The sequence below is a fragment of the Cinclus cinclus genome, chromosome 7 (assembly GCF_963662255.1).
Source record: "Cinclus cinclus chromosome 7, bCinCin1.1, whole genome shotgun sequence".
Taxonomy (NCBI): Eukaryota; Metazoa; Chordata; class Aves; order Passeriformes; family Cinclidae; genus Cinclus; species Cinclus cinclus.
The window spans coordinates 2,474,507-2,493,816 of NC_085052.1; the positions used below are offsets into that span (position 1 = coordinate 2,474,507).

A 19,310-nucleotide genomic window follows, 5' to 3' on the forward strand; every position below is an offset into this window, starting at 1 on the left:
AGAGCCACGCTGCTGCTCAGCCCCAGCAGGGGAGTTCCCAGAAACCTCCCAAAAATCCGGCCCAGCCTTTAAGCAGCTCTAGCTCACAGGGTCCAGGCCATGGGACAACCCCTCAGTGTCACCTTGAAAAGGTCTCAACCACACAGGAACAAAACCCGACCCCAAAACAGACCCATCCCAATCTGGATTGTTGGTGTTTGCCATGGGTTTAAGTATTTTTTTGTAACAGTCTTTGGAAAACCTCTCCACTGCTGCGGAAGGCACCGGGAGATGTCGAGGCTGCAGCACTGCTTGGAAGGAGCTGAAATTGGAAATGCTATTTATTCATTTATTTATTAAGCTTCTCAGATGGGTTTCCCAGCTTATTATAATTTATCTCTCAATCTATTAATTGTACTTAGTAATTGGAACACTTCGGGGAGAGATGGGAATCAGATTTTTCCTAATTTGGTTTGGGATTTTTTTTGACATGGCACTTAAAATTTTGCTCTGACTTATAAACTGCAACTTTTCCTTTAAGTATTTGTTACTGTCATTAAACTTGCATCTAAAATGACCACTGGTGGAAAAATTCCTCATGTTAGAAGCAGCCAGGGAGTGGGAATCTTGTCCTTTGTTTTGGTTTGGGATTTTTCCCTAGAGATTTCAGATAATTTGAGTGTCATATGCCAAACTGGGTTTGAAATTGCATCCCCTGTAGCAGCAGGAAATGCTTCAGCCTTTAGGTGCAAGGACCATGATCATTAATTTGCTCATTCTAAAAATTTGGGGGAGTGTGTTTTTCTTTTACACCATTTCTTCTCTTAGTTCAGCATCCAGTTTATTCCTGAGAGGAAACTGGAGGAAAATAATTTTTTTTTTTTTTTTTACCCCAAAGAACAAGAAAAGCACATTAAAAAGGGAATAGAAATGCAGAAGACACCTATGGCCAGCTCAATATTTGCAGTAAATCTTCACAAGGGCTATGAGCTCTTGCACAGAAGCAAGTCCTGAAATCCTCAGGTGGGAGTTGAAGGATTAGGAAGGTGATCCTGTGCACCAGGAAGGAAGTGCCACTGCTTCATGTGGAAAAAACAATATAAAATACATGAAACATGGGGCTTTTAACTAAAATATAAAACTGTTTACAAGACAGCCCATGTAACATGGCTTAGAAACCCAAATATTTCCAAACAAAAAAATATTTCTTTTCCCTTCTAAGCAGAAAGGAAACTCAAAAATGGACAGAACAAGGAAAATACAGCAGTATTCATTATTAGAATAACATTAATAACTAATCCACTCCTCCATGCTAACAGGCCTAGTGTTTGGGGTTTTTAAAAGAAATTAAAGCAAGCAACTCTCCATGGCAATCAATTCCCAGATCCTCAGTGCCACCCTCAGTATCTTTGTGTGTGCAGGGACCCTGCCACAAACCCGACCTGTTTGTGGCTCCTGACTGATCCAGAGCTCCTGGATCATGGGAAAAGAGGGAGAAACTCCAGCTGGAGAAACAAAGAGCTCAAAGGGAAAGTTCTCACGGCGTGTTCTGTACATGTCCAGGCTATTTTCTTAAGAAGTTGCAAATTTTTAATTTTTTACATTTTTTTAAACCTGGGGAAAGCTGACATTACCATAGAGTCTTGCTTCCAACTGACATCTGGTGTTCTCTGGTCCCCTCCGATGTACTTTGTAATAAAATGTTTTTGCAAGTGTGTAAAATGTATCATAATTGTATTGCCTTTAGAATCACTCAGGCTCAGGTTAGATAGACACCAAGAGGAAAAAGAAAACAAAACCTAATTCTTTAGAGCTTTTAGTTCAATGTGACAGAGCTATTTTCACCCTCATGTAGAAGATCTTGGAGGTTCCAATGAGGAAAATAGGTTTTTATTTTCAATGTGGCTTTGCTGGATTCACTAGCAGTCCCCTGCACTTCATACACTGATTTTCTAGCTGCACTTCTCCCATCTCCTGCTTCAAAATACTTTTTAGCCAATAAATACTGCAGTGATTTTATATCCCTTGCTCTTTGCTGAGTCCTTACAATTTCCACACAGCAACAGTTGCATTCTTTGGTTTAGAACTATGAGGAAAACTCTATTCCTGTGAGTAGCACTTGGCTTCCTAAAGATTAAAAGCAAAAAGAACTGTAAATATATACTTTTAAAAAAACAAGATAAACTGAAAAAAAATATATATGATTAAAACTGGAAAATCCTACTATGGGTACAAAGTGTTTGCTTTTTCTTGCCTAAAATGCAAAACCACTGTCCATGCCTTTAATTCCACTCGATGTTTTAATGGTTAAATTATTTTTTTTCCAATCAAATAAGGTAATTTTCATGAACTTCCCAACCAAGTCAGCTGTTAGATTATACCAGGACCTCTGTATTACCACATATTATATATTGCTTCTAGAATTGAGCTGGAATTGAACCAGGCTGCCACTAAAAACCCAACTGCACCAACACCATTTTGTCTGGGAGAACAAAAAGGGACTGCATGAAGATTTTTAATATTCCATAAAAGCCATCTGTGATTCATTAAAATAACTGGAGTGCTACAAATGTGTCCATTTGTTTAGGTGAGTGCAGCTCATTCCCATAAATGTTGGTAGGGAATGCAACAGAGATGGTTTGACAGCACCAAAAAAGCTCAGTAAATAAAATGGAATAAAATCATGGCCACCATCCAAATACCACTTCAGTTTCAGTGAAATTAGCTTGCAATATGTAATTTCAAATTATTTTGGAAGAGAAGAAAACATGTGACTCAATAAAGCAAAGTATTTTTATATGGAAGAAATCTGGTGAGGAAAACGAGGTTTTCTCCCCAACATTTTGGAATCCATGAAAACTGACCTGGACAGAATTTAAGGCACAGGAAGATAATTTACATCCAGATTCAACTCCAGAATAAACAACTGCAGCACCAAAAGTCTCCTGTGACCATCAATAACTCTGATCCCAGCCTGGAAGTGCCAAGAGGTGGACAATGCACCACGGTGATTGATTGATTAATCGATTGATTATCCAGAGTTTGCTCATCAGTGCCACTCTGCTCTACACAACCCTTGTCACTCTCCTTGTGCCAGGTGTCACCTGCACCCCACAGAGATTCCCCTTCTCAGAAACCTCAGCCAGATTCCACAAGCCCCTTTTGCTCCTCCTGATGGTTCCTGCATCATTTCTGTCCTGGTTTCACCTCATCCTCATCCCAAAGCACAGAGGGGAAAGCAGCAAAGTGGAGAAGGTCCCATTCATCACCAACACCACAAAGTCCTGTCCAGTTCTTCCTTCTCACACCCCTCAATATCCAAAATAACCCCTTTTCCCTGCTCAGAGTACTGACTTTGTTCCCCATACACCTCCAGATGTTTTCCAGAGCTACTCTCCTCAAGAACACCCTCTTGCAAGTTAAAACCACGGGAACATGGAATGGTTTGGGTTGGCAGGGACCTTAAAGACCATCTTGTTCCAACCCCAATCTTCTCCTAGCCCAGGAGATTTCCTTTCAGAAATGGAAGAGCTTGCTTTCCTTGCCTTTGGAACTGAGGCACCTCCCAAGGTGCTGCCAGGGATCGTCCTGGGGCTGCCACCGAGCCTGCTCTGTCCTCATTTGCTGCAGGAGGCTGAGGTGTTGCCTCACATGGAACCCAACATTGTCCAAAAGCCACCAGGAAAGCAAGGAAATAGTTTTAAACCACCCTTCCAAAGGCTCAAGGAAGTTTACTCAATTTATTTTTTCCTCAGGCAACGTGTTCTTCGGTAGGAAAGGTTTTGTGGCTTTTTTGGGTTTTTTTTCCAGGTGACTTCTCATTGTGCCAGGAGCAAAATTAACCCAAACCAAGCAGTTTGGAGCAGCAGGACACAGCTCAGCACCCTCAGGCTGCATCCTGGATTAATAACAGAATCATTATATAAAATTATATAAAACAAATACCAATAATAACAACAGAATCTTCTACTCAGCAAATTGAACAAGGAAAACCAACAGTGAGACTTACAGAGGGAAAAACAGTACAAACCAAGGAGGATTAAAAATTCTTTTGCTACCAAAATTATCATCAAATCAGATTCTACACTTATTTATACTTCATTTTACTTAATACCTGCTTCTTCTCCTTGAACTGGTCTCTTATTTCAAGGTAATTCTCTTTTGAAGGAATAGGACAAAGCTTGCTTTTGATTTTATCAAGGAATTTGTGTTTAAGGAGGAAAAAAATTAAAACCAAATGTGCAAAGCCAAAGGGGAGAATCCTTCCAGTTCGAAGCTGTAGAAAAGGCTCATCCTGTAATTAAAACTTTTCACTTGAGCACTTAAATCCTTGACATTCCTCCACTGCCCATAAACTGCATCATGCAACATCAGGTTTTGGATGGAGATGGTGTCACCCACTGAGTATGTTTCCAAGAAGAAAACATGCCAGCTTTAGGACACCAACACAGTTATATTCATAGAATAAAAAAACTGGTTATGTCCTGTATGTTACTTCTTTTAAAGAAATTCTCATTACTTGGACTCTGTCAGGTATTTCAAATTCCTTCCTTCCAGTCACCCTGTATGGTTAATTCTCTACTACAGGTAAAACTAAGAAAAGAAAAGTCACTGCATCATTTCAACCCATATCTGATCCAAGAGAAGTCAGGCTGCGCTTCTTAATTATTATTACTAATTTTACTCCTACTACTGTGCTGACACCACAAAAATCAGCTGTGGCTGGTTATTTAACAGGGGAACCTGTTCAGCAAAGGCTGCATTGTAAGGTAGGAGTAAGCACTCATTAAAAATACCCTGAAATCTCAGTGTTCATTACTGATTATAGAGGCTGTGCTCATGAGCACAATGCAGATCTTCAGTATCACTGTTCTGAGTTCAAACACACACACACAAGTTTTCAAATCTACTCTGCTAACTGCAAAAGGCATAATTAACATTGCTAAGTATCACATGAATCACGTTCATCAAAACAATAATTAACTCACATTCAGCCTGAAAATGAGGAAGTTAAAGTAACACACAGTTCTTTGGACTTCCTTGCACTGTTACTGCATCCCAGCACTGGAATATTCTGTAGGAATGATCTCCTTGGAATCATTTCCCCACAGAGGCTGTGGATTCCCATCTCTGAAGTGTCCAAGGCCAGGTTGGACACTGGGGCTTGGAGCAACCTGGGACAGTGGAAGGTGTCCCTGCCATGGCAGGGGTGGGATGGGATGAGCTTTAAGGTCCTTCCAACCCAAACCATCCTGGGATTCTGTCGCTTCTTGCTCCAAACAATGGATCTGGAGATTCATCATCCCTTCCTTACAACAGCAGCCAAAGTGATACCAGAGGAAGATCAAAACTAAAAGTCAGTGGATGATGCACCAAAGACAAAATGAAATTGCAGCAGATCTGCCAACACAAGCACTCCCAAATGCCAAGGAAATGGGCACAGGAGGTAAGGAACATGTGCTGAGGACACAGAGCCCTGTAAAAGTCAAGTATCACTGTGTTCAGTTACAGGGAGAATTTAAATTGGGAAGCAAAGAAGAGACCAAAACACCAAGTTGGTGATGGACTCATCTGTCTGAGTAACAATTAACCCCGAGGTAAGAAATCAGTGCATTGAGCCCAACTGACCCAAACTGATGCAGGACTGAGGGACAAGTGCTCAGACACAGCACAGACCTGGACAGATCAGCTGCCAGATGCAGACAGCTAAGGAAGAATACAAGGCAAAGGCAAACATACAGAGACACTCCCAGAAGCACACTCAGATCTATCCCCACCTCAGACATCAGCAGGCCTTGCTATTTCTTTCATTAGTTAGTCCAATATTAATTAACTGTGGAAAAACTCAGGTATAAGGCTCTAAAATTGCAGTCAATAGGGTCACTTGTATCAGTCTTCCCTCTAAACATAATTTTGGCCTCTGTTCTTCAGTCATTTGAACACTTACTTTGCTTATCTCAGTTTAAGTCAAAAAGACAAGTAAATGCTTGTAATGCAGTAACAACAGCCAAATCTCATATCCACACTTCTCAGCTGGCTAATTACCAATACTACATCACTTTGGTGCACACAGATATCAATCCTGGCTAATCACCTGCTGACAGATACTTTTCAAGCTTTTTTGCTCTTCCCCTGTGTCAACCACAGCAGAATTACCAGGTAGTGCTTTCCAGCTTCCTGAGCACACACACAGAGAGAGAGAGAAGAGGTTTTGATTGCTTTGGGTCACCTGGGATTGCAATCTTATTACAGGCAGGTTCAGGAAGATGTGCCAGAGGTGTTTGAGTTTACTCACAATGAGCTCTGAGTCCCGTCCCATGGAAATCACAGTTCTGTTCACTGTCCTCAGCAGGTTCTCCATGATGATCTGGACATGGCGTTGTGTGGGGCCCTGAGGACAAGGAATAAATCAGTGATAACTACAAACAGCAGACAACAACACAACTGAACCATCTGTGCTGCTCTTCAACCCACCTGTCTGGTGAAAATTAAATAAAACATCACTTGCTGTCCATCAAAAGGAAGGAATGGGTCTCCCACTTTAACCAAGTGTTATTTTGGTAATACACATTACTGATAAATTAAGGTGTGCTGTTACAATGTCAGTGAAAAAGCCAAGACCCTGGAAATGCAGCCTGTGACATTTAGGTACCCATTACTTTTCTTCCCCAAAGTCATTTCTCCAACATCAAACCCCCACGAGCATTACCAGATTGGAGGGGGGCTGTTCTGCAACAGCTCAATTAAAAGGAAGAGAAAAAGCAAAGCAAAACTCTCATTAAGGAACTGCCAATTTCAGTCAGTATTAGAAGAAATCTACCCCTACTTTTGAAAGAGTAAAAATGAAATATTTATTCCAAGCAGCTTTTAAGGACAAGTGCAGAAACTTCACACAGAATGATGGGCAAAAAATCAAGCCAAAAACACAACAAGGAGAAAGACACAGACATGCTTTACTTCTATCTTTTACTTTATGGATGAAAAATAGATTTGCATATTTGAAGGACAATCCATCACAGCAGCACAAACTCCCCCAGGAACTGGTCCTGCTGCCAGGATCAGCCTGGGAGAGGGTGGAGCTGCAGGTGAGTTCCTACCACGGAGACAAAAGCAGCCAAGCAGCCAGAACCAAATTCCTCTTGTAAAATAACCCCCCCCTCTCTGAAGCAGCCACACAGAGCTACTGCCAAAAACAAACAAAACCAGTGCAAACCCCCCAAAAAATCATAATTAAATAAGACGCCCGAGAGGATATGAGTAGCTGACCCCTGAGGTCCTTTCCAGCTGAATTAGTGTATGATTCTATACAGCACTGAAAGTTCAGGCAGCAGCAGCAGCCCAAATTTTAGGAGAACATCAAATCACTACAGCTCTCTGGCAAAGCACCAATATTTGTATGTCTGTTGAGGTCAAAAGAGAGCAAAAAAGGAGACTATTATGCAAAAAAAAAAAAAAAAAAAAAAAAGATGTTACACACGCTGCACGTCTGGGAACCATGTCAGCAACAATACAACTCAAATGCATATTTCCCAAAATGCCCGTGGGAGAAAAGAAAAACCACCAAAAGAAAGCATTTTCCATCTGGAAAAGGCCAGGAACAGTAAATGAGGAAGGCTTAACTCCTAAGGATATTTATTTATTTATTCACTACCTAACCAGAAAAGCTGTACTGAATGTGCCTGAGAAACAAGTGCTGTGCTGGATGGGATGTGTGAGATACCACACAACACATCCCCAGCACTGGCAAACTGTGTTTCTAAGAGCTAGAAAAGCCTGGTTAGGATGTTACATAAAAGCAAAACAAAAATCTAAAGTTTCAGGAATTACCTGCTTAATTCACATTACTAAATGAATTTCTGTGAAGCGTTACTCGTCACAGAGCCACCCTGCACTCACCACATCTTTCTTGTAGAGCACTTCCAGGATGTTACTCAGCAACTGGCAGCAAGCCTCCAAATCTTCTTGTCTCTCCAAGTGATACTTGAGCTGGTCTGTCATTGTTGGCAGCAAGATTTCCCTGCAGTCTGCACACAAAACATGAGGTTACAAACACAGCTTTCAGGGCCTTCAGGCTGATGTGCTTCAGTGCTTACATAAGACACACAAAAAAAAAAAAAAAATCAGGAAAAACAAATTAACTTCCAGCTTTTCAAACAAAACCTCACCTCACCTCAAAAATTTCTGCCTCTGAACTTATCCAACATTTGACCATTTGCTCCTACTATTAAAAAAAAATAAAATAAAAAGAATCCCCCTTCCTTGCTCAAGTACTCAGACTGTTCTCACACAGAGGGAACCACCAGGTCAAAATTAATTACTAATTAGCCATATAAATGCCAGCCCAATGAACAGCTTGGTTGTGCAGATTTGCTCTGCGAGCACAGCCTTGTGCCTCAGCATTTGGGAAACTTCACCGCTCCCTGAATTTGGGGTGAACACGGAGAGGAAAGAGCAGCTGAAGCAGAACCCACAGGGCAGAGGGGACGTGCAATGTGAGCTGTCCCCAAAGGCAGGGGAGGGGAAGAACCCCAAAGCCCAGCTGCTGAGCACTCCAGGAAAGGCACAGAACGTGTCTTTGCAAAGCCTGCCAGGTGAATCAGTCTTTCCTAACTTAAAAGGCCCCTAATTAGAGGGCTGAGAACGTCTGCCAGCCCTGCCAAGCCCCAGGGGCAGGGAGGGGACAGAGATCAGGTTAATACCCGAGTCACCTCCGCTCCCGGCTGGGGCTGCTCTGATCAATGGGGGAGGCACTCAGGCTGCAATTGTGAGAAAGGGAAAACCACTGATTTGTCCCAGTGCTTGGTCTGCAGCTGCACAACCAGCACAGAACACGGCAGTCCCTCGGGTGGAGCTGACAGAGCTCCTCAGCTCCCGCCTGGGGCTGGACATAAACATGGGGGGAAACGGAATGGGCTGGGGACTCCACAGGGTCATGCCAAGGGAGATGGGGAGCAACTGAGGGGGCTCAGGCAGCTCAGGGGGATCTCCTGGCTCTGCACTACACCCTGGCAGGAGACAATATTGACTGAAGGACACAGGGAATGGCATCCCAGTGCCAGAGGGAAGGGTTGGATGGGATACTGGACAGGAATTCCTGGCTGTGAGGGTGGGGATGGGCTGGGATGGAATTCCCAGATTTGCTGTGGCTGCCCCTGGATCCCTGGCAGCGCCCAGGGCCAGGTTGGACATTGGGCTTGGAACACCCTGGGACAGTGGGAGGTGTCCCTGCCATGGGCAGGGGTGGCACTGGATGGGATTTAAGGTCCCTCCCAACCCAAACCATTCCATGAGTCTGTGATGCTTCACCAGCCCAGGGCTGTGCTGACACCCCCCACAAGAAGAAGAGATTTTCAGAGCATCTTTGCTATGAATTATTCAGACAAACACTGAGCTGGCTGACTCTGCACTGATCACCTGGAAGCAGAGGAGGAAAGGGGAACCCTCATCACCCTGCCTGCCACAGACACCTTCCAGCCCTGATTAATGGGGAACCTTCATGGTCCAGGACATCCACTCCTGCTCCCAAGCCAGCTCAGGATCTGCTGCACAATGAACACAGACAACGATAACTCCACATCTGCTCTACAGCCAAGTCTGACCCGTGGTGAATTCATCAAATTCAAGAATCAAAATTCATCTGTACCAAAGGGTGCTCAGCAGGAATGATCAATTAGCAGCACCCAAGGAAAGCCTTCAATCAACAGACACTGGAAGGTGAATACACACCATAAATTTCTGTCAATAAAATCATTTCGTTTCTTGGGATGCTGATAAATGCATTTATTTTATGGTTCATTTTGTTCATGTGGCCAGAGAAACTTAACCTGTGCTCAGTAACTTTGTTTTCACTTCACAGCTTATGAGTTGAGTCATAACTGAACAGTAAGATCTCTTATAAATGCTGGATGTTGTCTACTAATATTCAATAGACTCAAATTCCCCATGGAAAAATCCCTGGATTCTCTCTTTCAAACTACAGAAGCTCCACAGCTCACTTGGCAATCAGCTGGAAGTCATTTGGAAAACAAAGCAACAGCGAATCCAAACAACTCCACAGGACAAAACAAATCAGACAAATCACTGTTTACATAAACCAAAACCTTGACTTTTGCAAGGATAGGACACTTGATTTAACTCCCAACCATGAGCACTGAAAATGTCCACTAAATTATTATTAAACCGCTCCACACTCAGGGAAAAACTATATTTATGCCTTTTTGTTTCATTTTTAAGTAGTGGAGCAAAAATTACATATAAGATTACATATAGTATATTATTATATGGTGGTAAGGATAAATGTTACTTATGTATGCATCTACTTCCATATGGAAATGCTATTTATATAATTACAACATATTCATATTGGTGTTAATAAGTATGAGTAAAATAAATATAAAAACTACATTTTACTTTTTTTTTTAAAGATACACAAACCCCACTACTAGATTCCAGTCTGATGCAAGGTCCCAAACTCTCCAGATTTCCCACTGAATCATCCATCACTCAACAACTTCACTACAGCAAAATGCTTCAGCAAACTGCTTCACACACCCACCCCTCTCACCCCCAAATCCTTCAAGCGTCACAAATTCACGTATTTTGAATTTTAATTCCTCTGGAGACACAAATATATCTTCCTTGACCTCTCTAAGCACAGAATTAGAGCCTTTTTTGCTCCATCAGAAACAGGCTGATGAAATTTTCTGTGCATTTGCCAGCTTTCCTTAAGTCCACAATCCAGTAGTGCATATTGCTTCCAGAAAAGAAAATCTCATTTGTGCGACAGGATCCAGCATTAGTTGACAGCTTATATGAAAGTATTCCCTATCAGTTTAAAATTCCTGAACCAGTGAGAAGAGGGAAGGGCAGGGAACATTTTAGTAATGAACTCCAACCCACAGAGCAAGGGACAGGAAAATTTAAATTTTAAAAAGGCTGTGGATAGGGGTTTGATTCATTTTCAAGTGAATTTGAATGTTTATGAAAGGTTCCCAGCACAACTGAGGTTTCAGACACGAACTTCAGAAAATGGTCATGATGTAGAATTATGGTGAGAAAAATCAGAGGGGTGGAGAATCCCTCCCATGAGGAAAAGCTGGGACACCTGGGGGTGCTCACCTGGAGAGGAGAAGGCTCCAGGGAGAGCTCAGAGCCTGAAGGGGCTCCAGGAGAGCTGGAGAGGGACTGGGGACAAGGGATGGAGGGACAGGACCCAGGGAATGGCTTCCACTGCCAGAGGGCAGGGATGGATAAATGGGATATTGGGAACTGGGAATTCCTGTCTGGGATGGAATTCCCAGATTTGCTGTTGGTGCCCCTGGATCCCTGGCAGTGCCCAAGGCCAGGTTGGACATTGAGGTTGGGACACCCTGGGGCAGTGGGAGGTGTCCCTGCCATGGCAGGGGTGGCACTGGGTGGGATTTGGGGTCCATCCCAACCCAAACCAGTCTGGGGCTCTGTGACACCAACAGCAAGAGAAACTTTTCAGGGGACACTTGGTTTAGTGAATAAAAAACCCCAGACATCCATGGGAATCCCACAGTGGTTTGGGTCAGTGCTCCTGCCTGGAATCCCCATCCCAGCCAGACCAAAGGCTGTAGGATTTAAGACATTTCTAACAGGCAGTGACAGGAAAACCCTGCTTGGAGCCTCCTGATAAAATCTCAGCCATTAAGCAGCACTGTTCTGTCAGCAAACCTGGTCTGAGCCCTGATTAATCACCCTCCCCTTAAAACAGATCCACTTGCATTTCTCAGCAGTCCAGTAATGTTGGACTACAGCATTCCCTGCACCCTGAAGGGCTGAGTTTGGGAGTCAGTTTGTTCAAAAAAACAACCCAGCCACACACAAGTCCTACCTCCCCCTCTGAAAATAGAACTGTTTCAATAAGGGAGGGCAAAGATTAAAATGGTAAATTCACCACGTGCCCTTCCAGCCTTTCTCAGGTGTGTGATTTACATTCAAGTACTTCTTTTATCTGAGTTATCTCGTTTCTTCCTCCCCAGGAGAGTAAAGGATGATCCCTGATAATACTGACTTCTGCCCCAAAGTCCTGGCAACCTGAGAGCAGCCAGAAGAAGGGAAAATTATTACAAAGCGACCTAAGAATGAGTGGAGCAAATGAGTAACGCTGATGCACAGCTCTACCCAGGAAATTAAATTATTCTTGGGGACACCATTTTACCCAGGCCACAACACCAGCAACTCCACCTGTATTCCCCTTTTTACTTCTGGAAAATCCAACACTTAAGGGCTGAATATTTCAAATCATTTCAGAAGTGAAGATAAAAGTCTGCACTCGCTGTTTCTACCAAATTTCTACACATGGTGACAGGTGGCAAACTGTTTTTCAGAAATTGTAAGAGTGCTACAAAAACACCACAATGCCAACCCACCAAGATTTTTTTTAAAGTAGAACCAGCAAAATTTGTTTTAGCAGCGCTCAGTGGTCTCAGCTTCTGTGATCTGAGAGCAGAATCCTTGCAGATCTCCTCTCCATTGCACCAGTGCCTAATTTGCTCCCTTCATTACTTTCCCTGGCAACACACAAACACTTTCTTTGGGCCAGTTTAACCTGCAGCCAGCCTGAAAAAGAATCCAGTGCTTCATCTCAAAGGAGGAAATCTGTGGGACAAGTGCCTGAACTTATCTTTCCCTGGCCCATTAATGGGAAAGCAGAAAGTAAGGCATGGCTGAGCAGCACCCTCTGAAAGGTTTCTGTGCTGCTTGCCTTCAGCCAGGGAACAGCTTCAAGGCAGAGGGGACATCAAAAACCTCCATTTCCCCACCAGGTCACCGAGCACAAAAGCTGAATTCATGACTTTTAATAAAGCCCAGCAAAGAGTTACAACGGAGGTCAACAACGTGGCTGCTCCGTGCCCTTCTGAAAAACAAACCGTGAGTTTTGTTGTAACCTTGCACTTTTGCTTCTTGACCACCTGTAACCTGCAGTGCCAGTCAGGATTTTGCTAATTTTCTGGTGCCCAAGGCCAGGCTGGGTGAGGACTGGAGCAGCCTGGCAGAGTGGAATGTAGTCCCTGACCCTGGCCCAGCTATCAGGGTCAGAGGCTTCACTGAACTCTGTGATTTTATACAGAAAGCAAATCTGATTTGATTGCTTGGGAACTAAAAATATCTTTAATAGTGGAACAAAACAACCAGCAAGCTGAACAGTCTGTACTGAAGGAGCCAGGAAAGATGGTACAGGGAGGCTTGATCCATGCACGAGAGCACATGGACCAAAGCAGGGGTTAGGGCATGGCAGGGGTGTTTATAAACTTGGAGGAGGGGAGGAATTAGGGCAGAATTTAGGGAGGGGGTCCAATAAAGAAGGACGATTAGGAATATTGAAATTATTGCAGCAAAAAGGAACCAATGATAACAAGGGAAGCAGAGAACTTTCTGGCAATGATGAACATACTGGAACTGGAGGATTCTGGGGGTGATTTTTACTCACTACTATTAAAAGGTTTTCCCACAGCCACGACCCTCTGCACTTTTCTTGGAGCTAACTCCAACAGTGGAAGGTGCCCACCAAGCAGAGGGCAGCACTGGACGGGCTCTTCCCTCCCCACCCAAACCAGTCTGAGTTTGCATTTTCCACCTTGTCCTTCCAGTGGAACACCCTGAGCGTGTCCCAGGCTCCACAGGGCTGGGCAGGAGGGACAAGGCAGAGGGCTGGGGCAGGGAATGAAGGCTGGAATTGTGGCTGCTCACCGTGCTGGGTGAAGAGGTCGCTGTGCACGATCTCGATGAGGCAGTAAAGCTTCTGGATGGTCAAACGACTCATGGGCACGTTCAGGATGAACTCTGTGAAGAGCTTGCTGCACACACAGGGAAAGAAAAAAACCATTAAACTCCCCCCAGCCAAGGGAAAACATCCAGGAATAAAGAACCGGACACAACTTCATGCTTTGGCATGAGCAAACTCTATTTTTTTGAGATATAAAGGAAAAAAAACCATCAGAGAATCATGAATAGTTTCCAACAAATTTAACTTTTCATGTCACTTCTTTTGTCCCCTCCCTCCTGTGTCACTTCTTTTGTCCCCTCCCTTTTATCTCAGTTTTAGACTCTGTGTTTCACTTGAGGTTTTAGGTCTCAAATTTCCCTTGCCTCACGTCAATCAGCACATTTGTGATTATGGATGCCAAAAACAAGGTGAGAATTAGCACTGTAAGCTACCAACAACAACAAAAAAAAAAATTAAAAACCCCAGAAATGAACATTTTAGGATAAGGCACCATCACACTCATCAGCTGAGCTCCCACCTAACACTGACAGGACTTTTAAGTAATTCTGCATCAGTTCTTAAAATCTTGGGTTCGTTGCTTTTCCTATCGAGATTTCACTCCTAATGAGAAGTCAACCTCAACTGAATTAATCCCAGTATTTAACTGCAATTTGTATTGGTAATACCACAGAAAAAATGCAATATTTGGGGTAAAACAGGCTAAGCCTTGCATTTTCCTCTCTCTTTCTCCAGGTATTTTCGTGTCACATACCAAAATCATTATTTAGTCCACAAACCCTACAAATCTGGACTTGCTAAACCCAGGGAAATGTAAATGTAAAATACTTCACAGTCCAGGCAAGCAAAAGGTAAATGCCAGGTTCCTCAGCCCACCAGAACGTTAGACTAAGATTATATTTGATTTATTGTATCCCTACTTTACCTCTTTTCCTCCTTCTGACACATCAAGACCATAGGAATAAAAACCAGACAAAATTTAGAAGGCTTTGTGCAGTAAAATCAGATTTAAAATGTGGGGGTTTTTTCAGTTTGTAACAGCACCATGAAAAATAAAAAGATTTTATTCACTTTAAGCTAAAAGTTCTGCTGAAATACCAGTTTTTATTTAGTTTTTCCATTGCTTTTTTTTTTTCCTTAAAAATCCTCTTATTGTCCTTTTTATTTTCTAGCAACACTGCCATGTTCAAGAGCTACTGAGACATCGATCCAGCAACAGGGTTCACTGAATTATTTATTATTTTATTATTTACATGAAATTTATACTTTAAAGAGTGAAACATCACAATCCAGCTTAAGAGTTTTGATGGCAGTTGCCTGATTAATAACTCTTGCTAATTGTACTGCAAAGTTTGTAAGGTATTTGTTAGATATTTTTTAAAACCAGGCCCTTTGTGCAACCCTTAAAAATACCTGCAAGGGACCAAAAAAAAAAATTTAATAAAAGCAAAGGGATAAAACTCCTCAGGCAATCCATATTTTACTGTCTCAGTATATATATTTCTACATTTTTTTGTATCTTTATATATAGCATATAGATGGTAGTAACAGTTAAATATACAGTGTATGGTTCTATAGTTATGTATATATTATATGTGTTTTATATATCTGTGTGCATATTTTATATATATCTTTATAAATATCTACATAAAATTAACACTCCCCGCTTAATTGACTCCACTCACCTGAGCTCCTTGGGATCAAACACTAATTTCACATCGTTGACAATTGCTGGCAAGTATTTAAGTGCTGCCCCCTAAAAAAAAAAAAAAAAACACCCAAATTAACAAAATTAATGTGTTTAAAGGTGATGCAAAGACTGCAAGAAGAGAATCACCCGTGACGAGGTGGCTTTGGTTCCACCACTTTCTGTGACACTTGAGCTGAAACCCAGCAAAAATTAAACTTTTAAACTGATTTTAAATACAACAGAGGCATGAAATGCTCATAAACTGGGGAAACTTAGACCAGAATTAGAGATTTATAATCTTCTTCCAACATTTTATCAAAACATTTTAGTTCCTCTAATCCCTTTATCCCCATCTTCTGTTGAGCACTTTGTCATTCTCCTCCTCAGCCACACTGGAGTTGTTTGGGTTTAATTTTCACTCCACTTCTTAAAAATTAAACAAAGAAAAAAACTAATTAGCATTTTTTTCCCTGCAGTAAATTCTTGGTAGCCACTCACAAAACCCTGGCTCTTCCCAATTCCCCTTGAACTCACAGCTGCCACTGCACAGCACATGAAAGAGCTCAGAAGACACAGCAGATGTTTAATATTTTAACTGTTTGTAGGAATTTTCACTCATTTTATCTTTTTCTTAGGAACAATCTGCAATTATTGCATGCACTGAGCACCAGACTAAGGAAAAAAAGCCCAGAGTAACTGAAATATGAACCAGAACAGCCAGACCTGTCTGCCTCACCAGTTCTTTGTTAATAAGTGTATTTTTTGCCTGAAATGAGGCAGGGTTAGAGGGGATATTGGGCAGGAATTGTTCCCTGGCAGGGTGGGGATGGAATTCCCAGAGCAGCTGTGGATCCCCTGGACCCCTGGCAGTGCCCAAGGCCAGGTTGAACATTGGGGTTGGAGCACCTGGGACAGTGGGAGGTGTCCCTGCCATGGCAGGGGTGGGAACGGATGAATTTTAAGATCTTTCCAATCCAACCCCCTCTTGTCACTCTGAGATGTGAGAAATAAATGTAATTATTTGTAATTGTAATTTACAGCCCCTCCCTGGCTGGACACAGACATTTTCCATCCCCAGATGGGAATGGGTTTCCACAGGAGTTTCTACATGGGTTTCCACAGAACAGCCACAGGAGAACAGTCTCGAGGAGCGAACACAAACCCTCTCCTTCATCTGCCAAGAACTCCCCTTTCCTTCCACAAGCCCTGACATCCCACACCCAACCCCAGAGCTCCTGAAAGCATCCAATCCATGCTCTGGTGATAGCCAAGGAGAACATCAAGAGGCCACCAAGACCCCTCTCCAAAGGGAACTCCCAACCTGTCCCTGGGCTGGATGCAGATTTCAGAGCATCCAGTTCTCAGTGATAATGCACTGAAGCTGTCAAGCTGGATCATCAAACAGCCCCACATCTGCTGGAAGGACTCCTGAGCTGGAATTCTCTGGAATTCTGCAAATGGAGCTGTGACCAGTTAGGAACCACAGGCAGCAATGGGAGTTTATTTGCTGATCGCTCACGTGCATGGAGCCATAAATGTTTAGTAACATCTTAAAAGAGAGCTTGCATTTTACATCTTGAATTAAAATTTCACACCGAGCATAAAAATTAACACTTGAATGGCTCCCATGAACTAGTGTGGGGTAAAACTATTTACAACAGCCATTTAGAGCTTCTAGCTGCAACAATTAGCAGCAACTGAGGGTCTGCTTTATGGACACACCAATTAAAGTTTAATTCTGGAGATTTAAAGATTGTGGAAGTGAGTATTTTCCAATTTCCCACCTCAGCTGGCTCGATCATGTGACAAGACGATCAGACTATGAGGCTGTGCAGCCCCCAGATTAAATCTCTATCAAAGCCAAAAGGCTACTAAAATAATTTTATTGGTATTAAATCATGCAAAAGGGCAGCTCTTGCTGTAGATCTTACTCTGTTCAAGCTGCAGTGAAGGAGATTTTCTGTGAGCAGTAGCTCCATTGCAATGCTGGTTGTTCCCAGGACACTGTAATGCATAAGTGAGGAATATGAAATTCAGCAGACAAAAAAATAAACCCTGCTCTTGTTTTGCCGTACAACATCAGGAATAAACAAAGAAGCATCTGGTTTTGGGTTTTGTTTTTTTTTTTCTCCCATTTAAAGAAATTCAATTAATTACTTTTCACTCTTGATCAGCATTGGACAAAGATTCCAATTCCTCATTTCCACAAGAAGCAACACAGCACACTAAGCCCAAAAATCTTAATTCCATGGTTACAAAGGGATACCCTAACCACTTGAAAATTCCAACCAGCATTAAAAAAACCTCAATAGTGAGGAACCTTAATGTTCAAACAGGATTTTGCAGTAATTTCCCTGTGATCACATGAGAAGAACACCCAAAGCTGGCAGGATCAGTCTCACACATGCACTCAATAATTACACACAGTTTCAAGCTGGGCTGCAATAAAAATCTGGCTGCCCAAAGGGGCTTCTCTCTTTGTGCAAAAGGAGTGACAAATTATTCCCCCCCTTATCAAGTTACAAAATCAGTCATTTCCAGTACTACAGAGCACACAAATAAAGCAGCAAAGGGGAAGGATGAAAAGGAGTGAAAGCAGCCACGAGCCTGTGTGTGGCATGAATAATAGATATATTCTCCCTGAGCTGAATTTCCTTGTACACTCACTGTTCTGTTGGCTGTGGGGTGTTATTGGGATTTTACTTTTTTTTGCCCAGGCTGTGATTCACATGGCTCAGCATGGCATCAGCAGGGCCATGGCAGCCTGCAGCCAACTCAGAGCACTCTCCATGTTGTGGCTCATCCTCTACATCCCAGCCACAGAAATAAACATCAACCTCCCCTTTGTGACCACCATTTCAGTGTGCAAAAGGAATTACTGCACAGCAAGTATGGGAAGAACCATGAGCTGACACTCCCTCTGAGCAGGAGCTGCCAGGAGAAGCCAAGGAGCTGCTCAGTGCCTCAAGGATACCTTTAAAATCTGTGAAAAAGGCAATTAACTGGGCCAAGAAACACAACTCACTCAGTGAAAATCAGCAGGGCCAGAAAAGTCAAAGCTTTGCCTTAAATGGAATAAATTAAGCAGTAATTGATGGCACAGCTCTCTGCACAGCCAATGCAGGGAACAGCAATTCCCAGGATTTATCCTTCCACAGACTAATTGCAACTTATTCCCTAAATCATCCCAAGCAGCTCTGTCTGGAGCAGGACCCTCTGCAACCTCTCAGATAAATTCATTGATGGGCTTCTAATGACTTCACAGCTAATTGTGCTCTCCTGAACTTCTCCACAACTGGCAGCCAAATGATGTCTGTGTGGAAGGAGCAAATGCAGTGCTGGTACCAAAAGATCATTTGAATGAAAATAAAAACCCTTCAGATGTGGTAAAAAAAGGCAGAATAAGTAAGATCAAGTGCAATGGAATTGACATTCCCAGTGAATATCCTGTGAACATTAACAGATTTAACAGCTAACTGTGTTCTCCTAAACTTGCCCTGGCAGGGAAATCACATTTGTGTGGAAGGAACAAATTCAGTGTTGGTATCAAAACATCATTTGAGGGGAAAGAAAACCCTTCAGAAAGGTCAGAATCAGTAAGATCAGGAGCAGTGGAATTGTTATTCCCAACACTGGCCCCTGTGCACGTCCATGAAGAGTCCCCTGCACTGCCCTTTTTGCCACTGATAGTTCACTTCCAGACAAATTTAATGAGACAAAAATGGGTAAAGAATGGGATCTACCAAGAGGAAAATCAGCACAGTGCCCAGATCTGAAAGTTCAAGGAGTTTCTATGAAACTTTCTAAAAGTTCATCTGAATTATGTATCTTGATTCTCTGAAAGGAATTGTTCTGCAGTTTTTTTCACAGGGTGGGGAAAACCTCAAAAAA

The 19,310-nt window shown here is 42.6% G+C and overlaps 1 protein-coding gene across 1 annotated transcript in view; it reads right to left on the bottom strand.

The window, feature by feature from the left end:
* DOCK1 (dedicator of cytokinesis 1) overlaps positions 1-19,310 on the bottom strand; it is a 236,396-nt gene that overhangs the window by 171,984 nt on the left and 45,102 nt on the right. Inside the window, exons 25-28 of the mRNA XM_062496598.1 lie at positions 15,415-15,485; positions 13,696-13,802; positions 7,876-8,003; positions 6,275-6,370 (exon numbers count right to left, since the gene is read on the bottom strand). Of these exons, the coding sequence (XP_062352582.1) occupies positions 6,275-6,370; positions 7,876-8,003; positions 13,696-13,802; positions 15,415-15,485 (402 nt within the window). The remainder of the gene's footprint in view (positions 1-6,274; positions 6,371-7,875; positions 8,004-13,695; positions 13,803-15,414; positions 15,486-19,310) is intronic.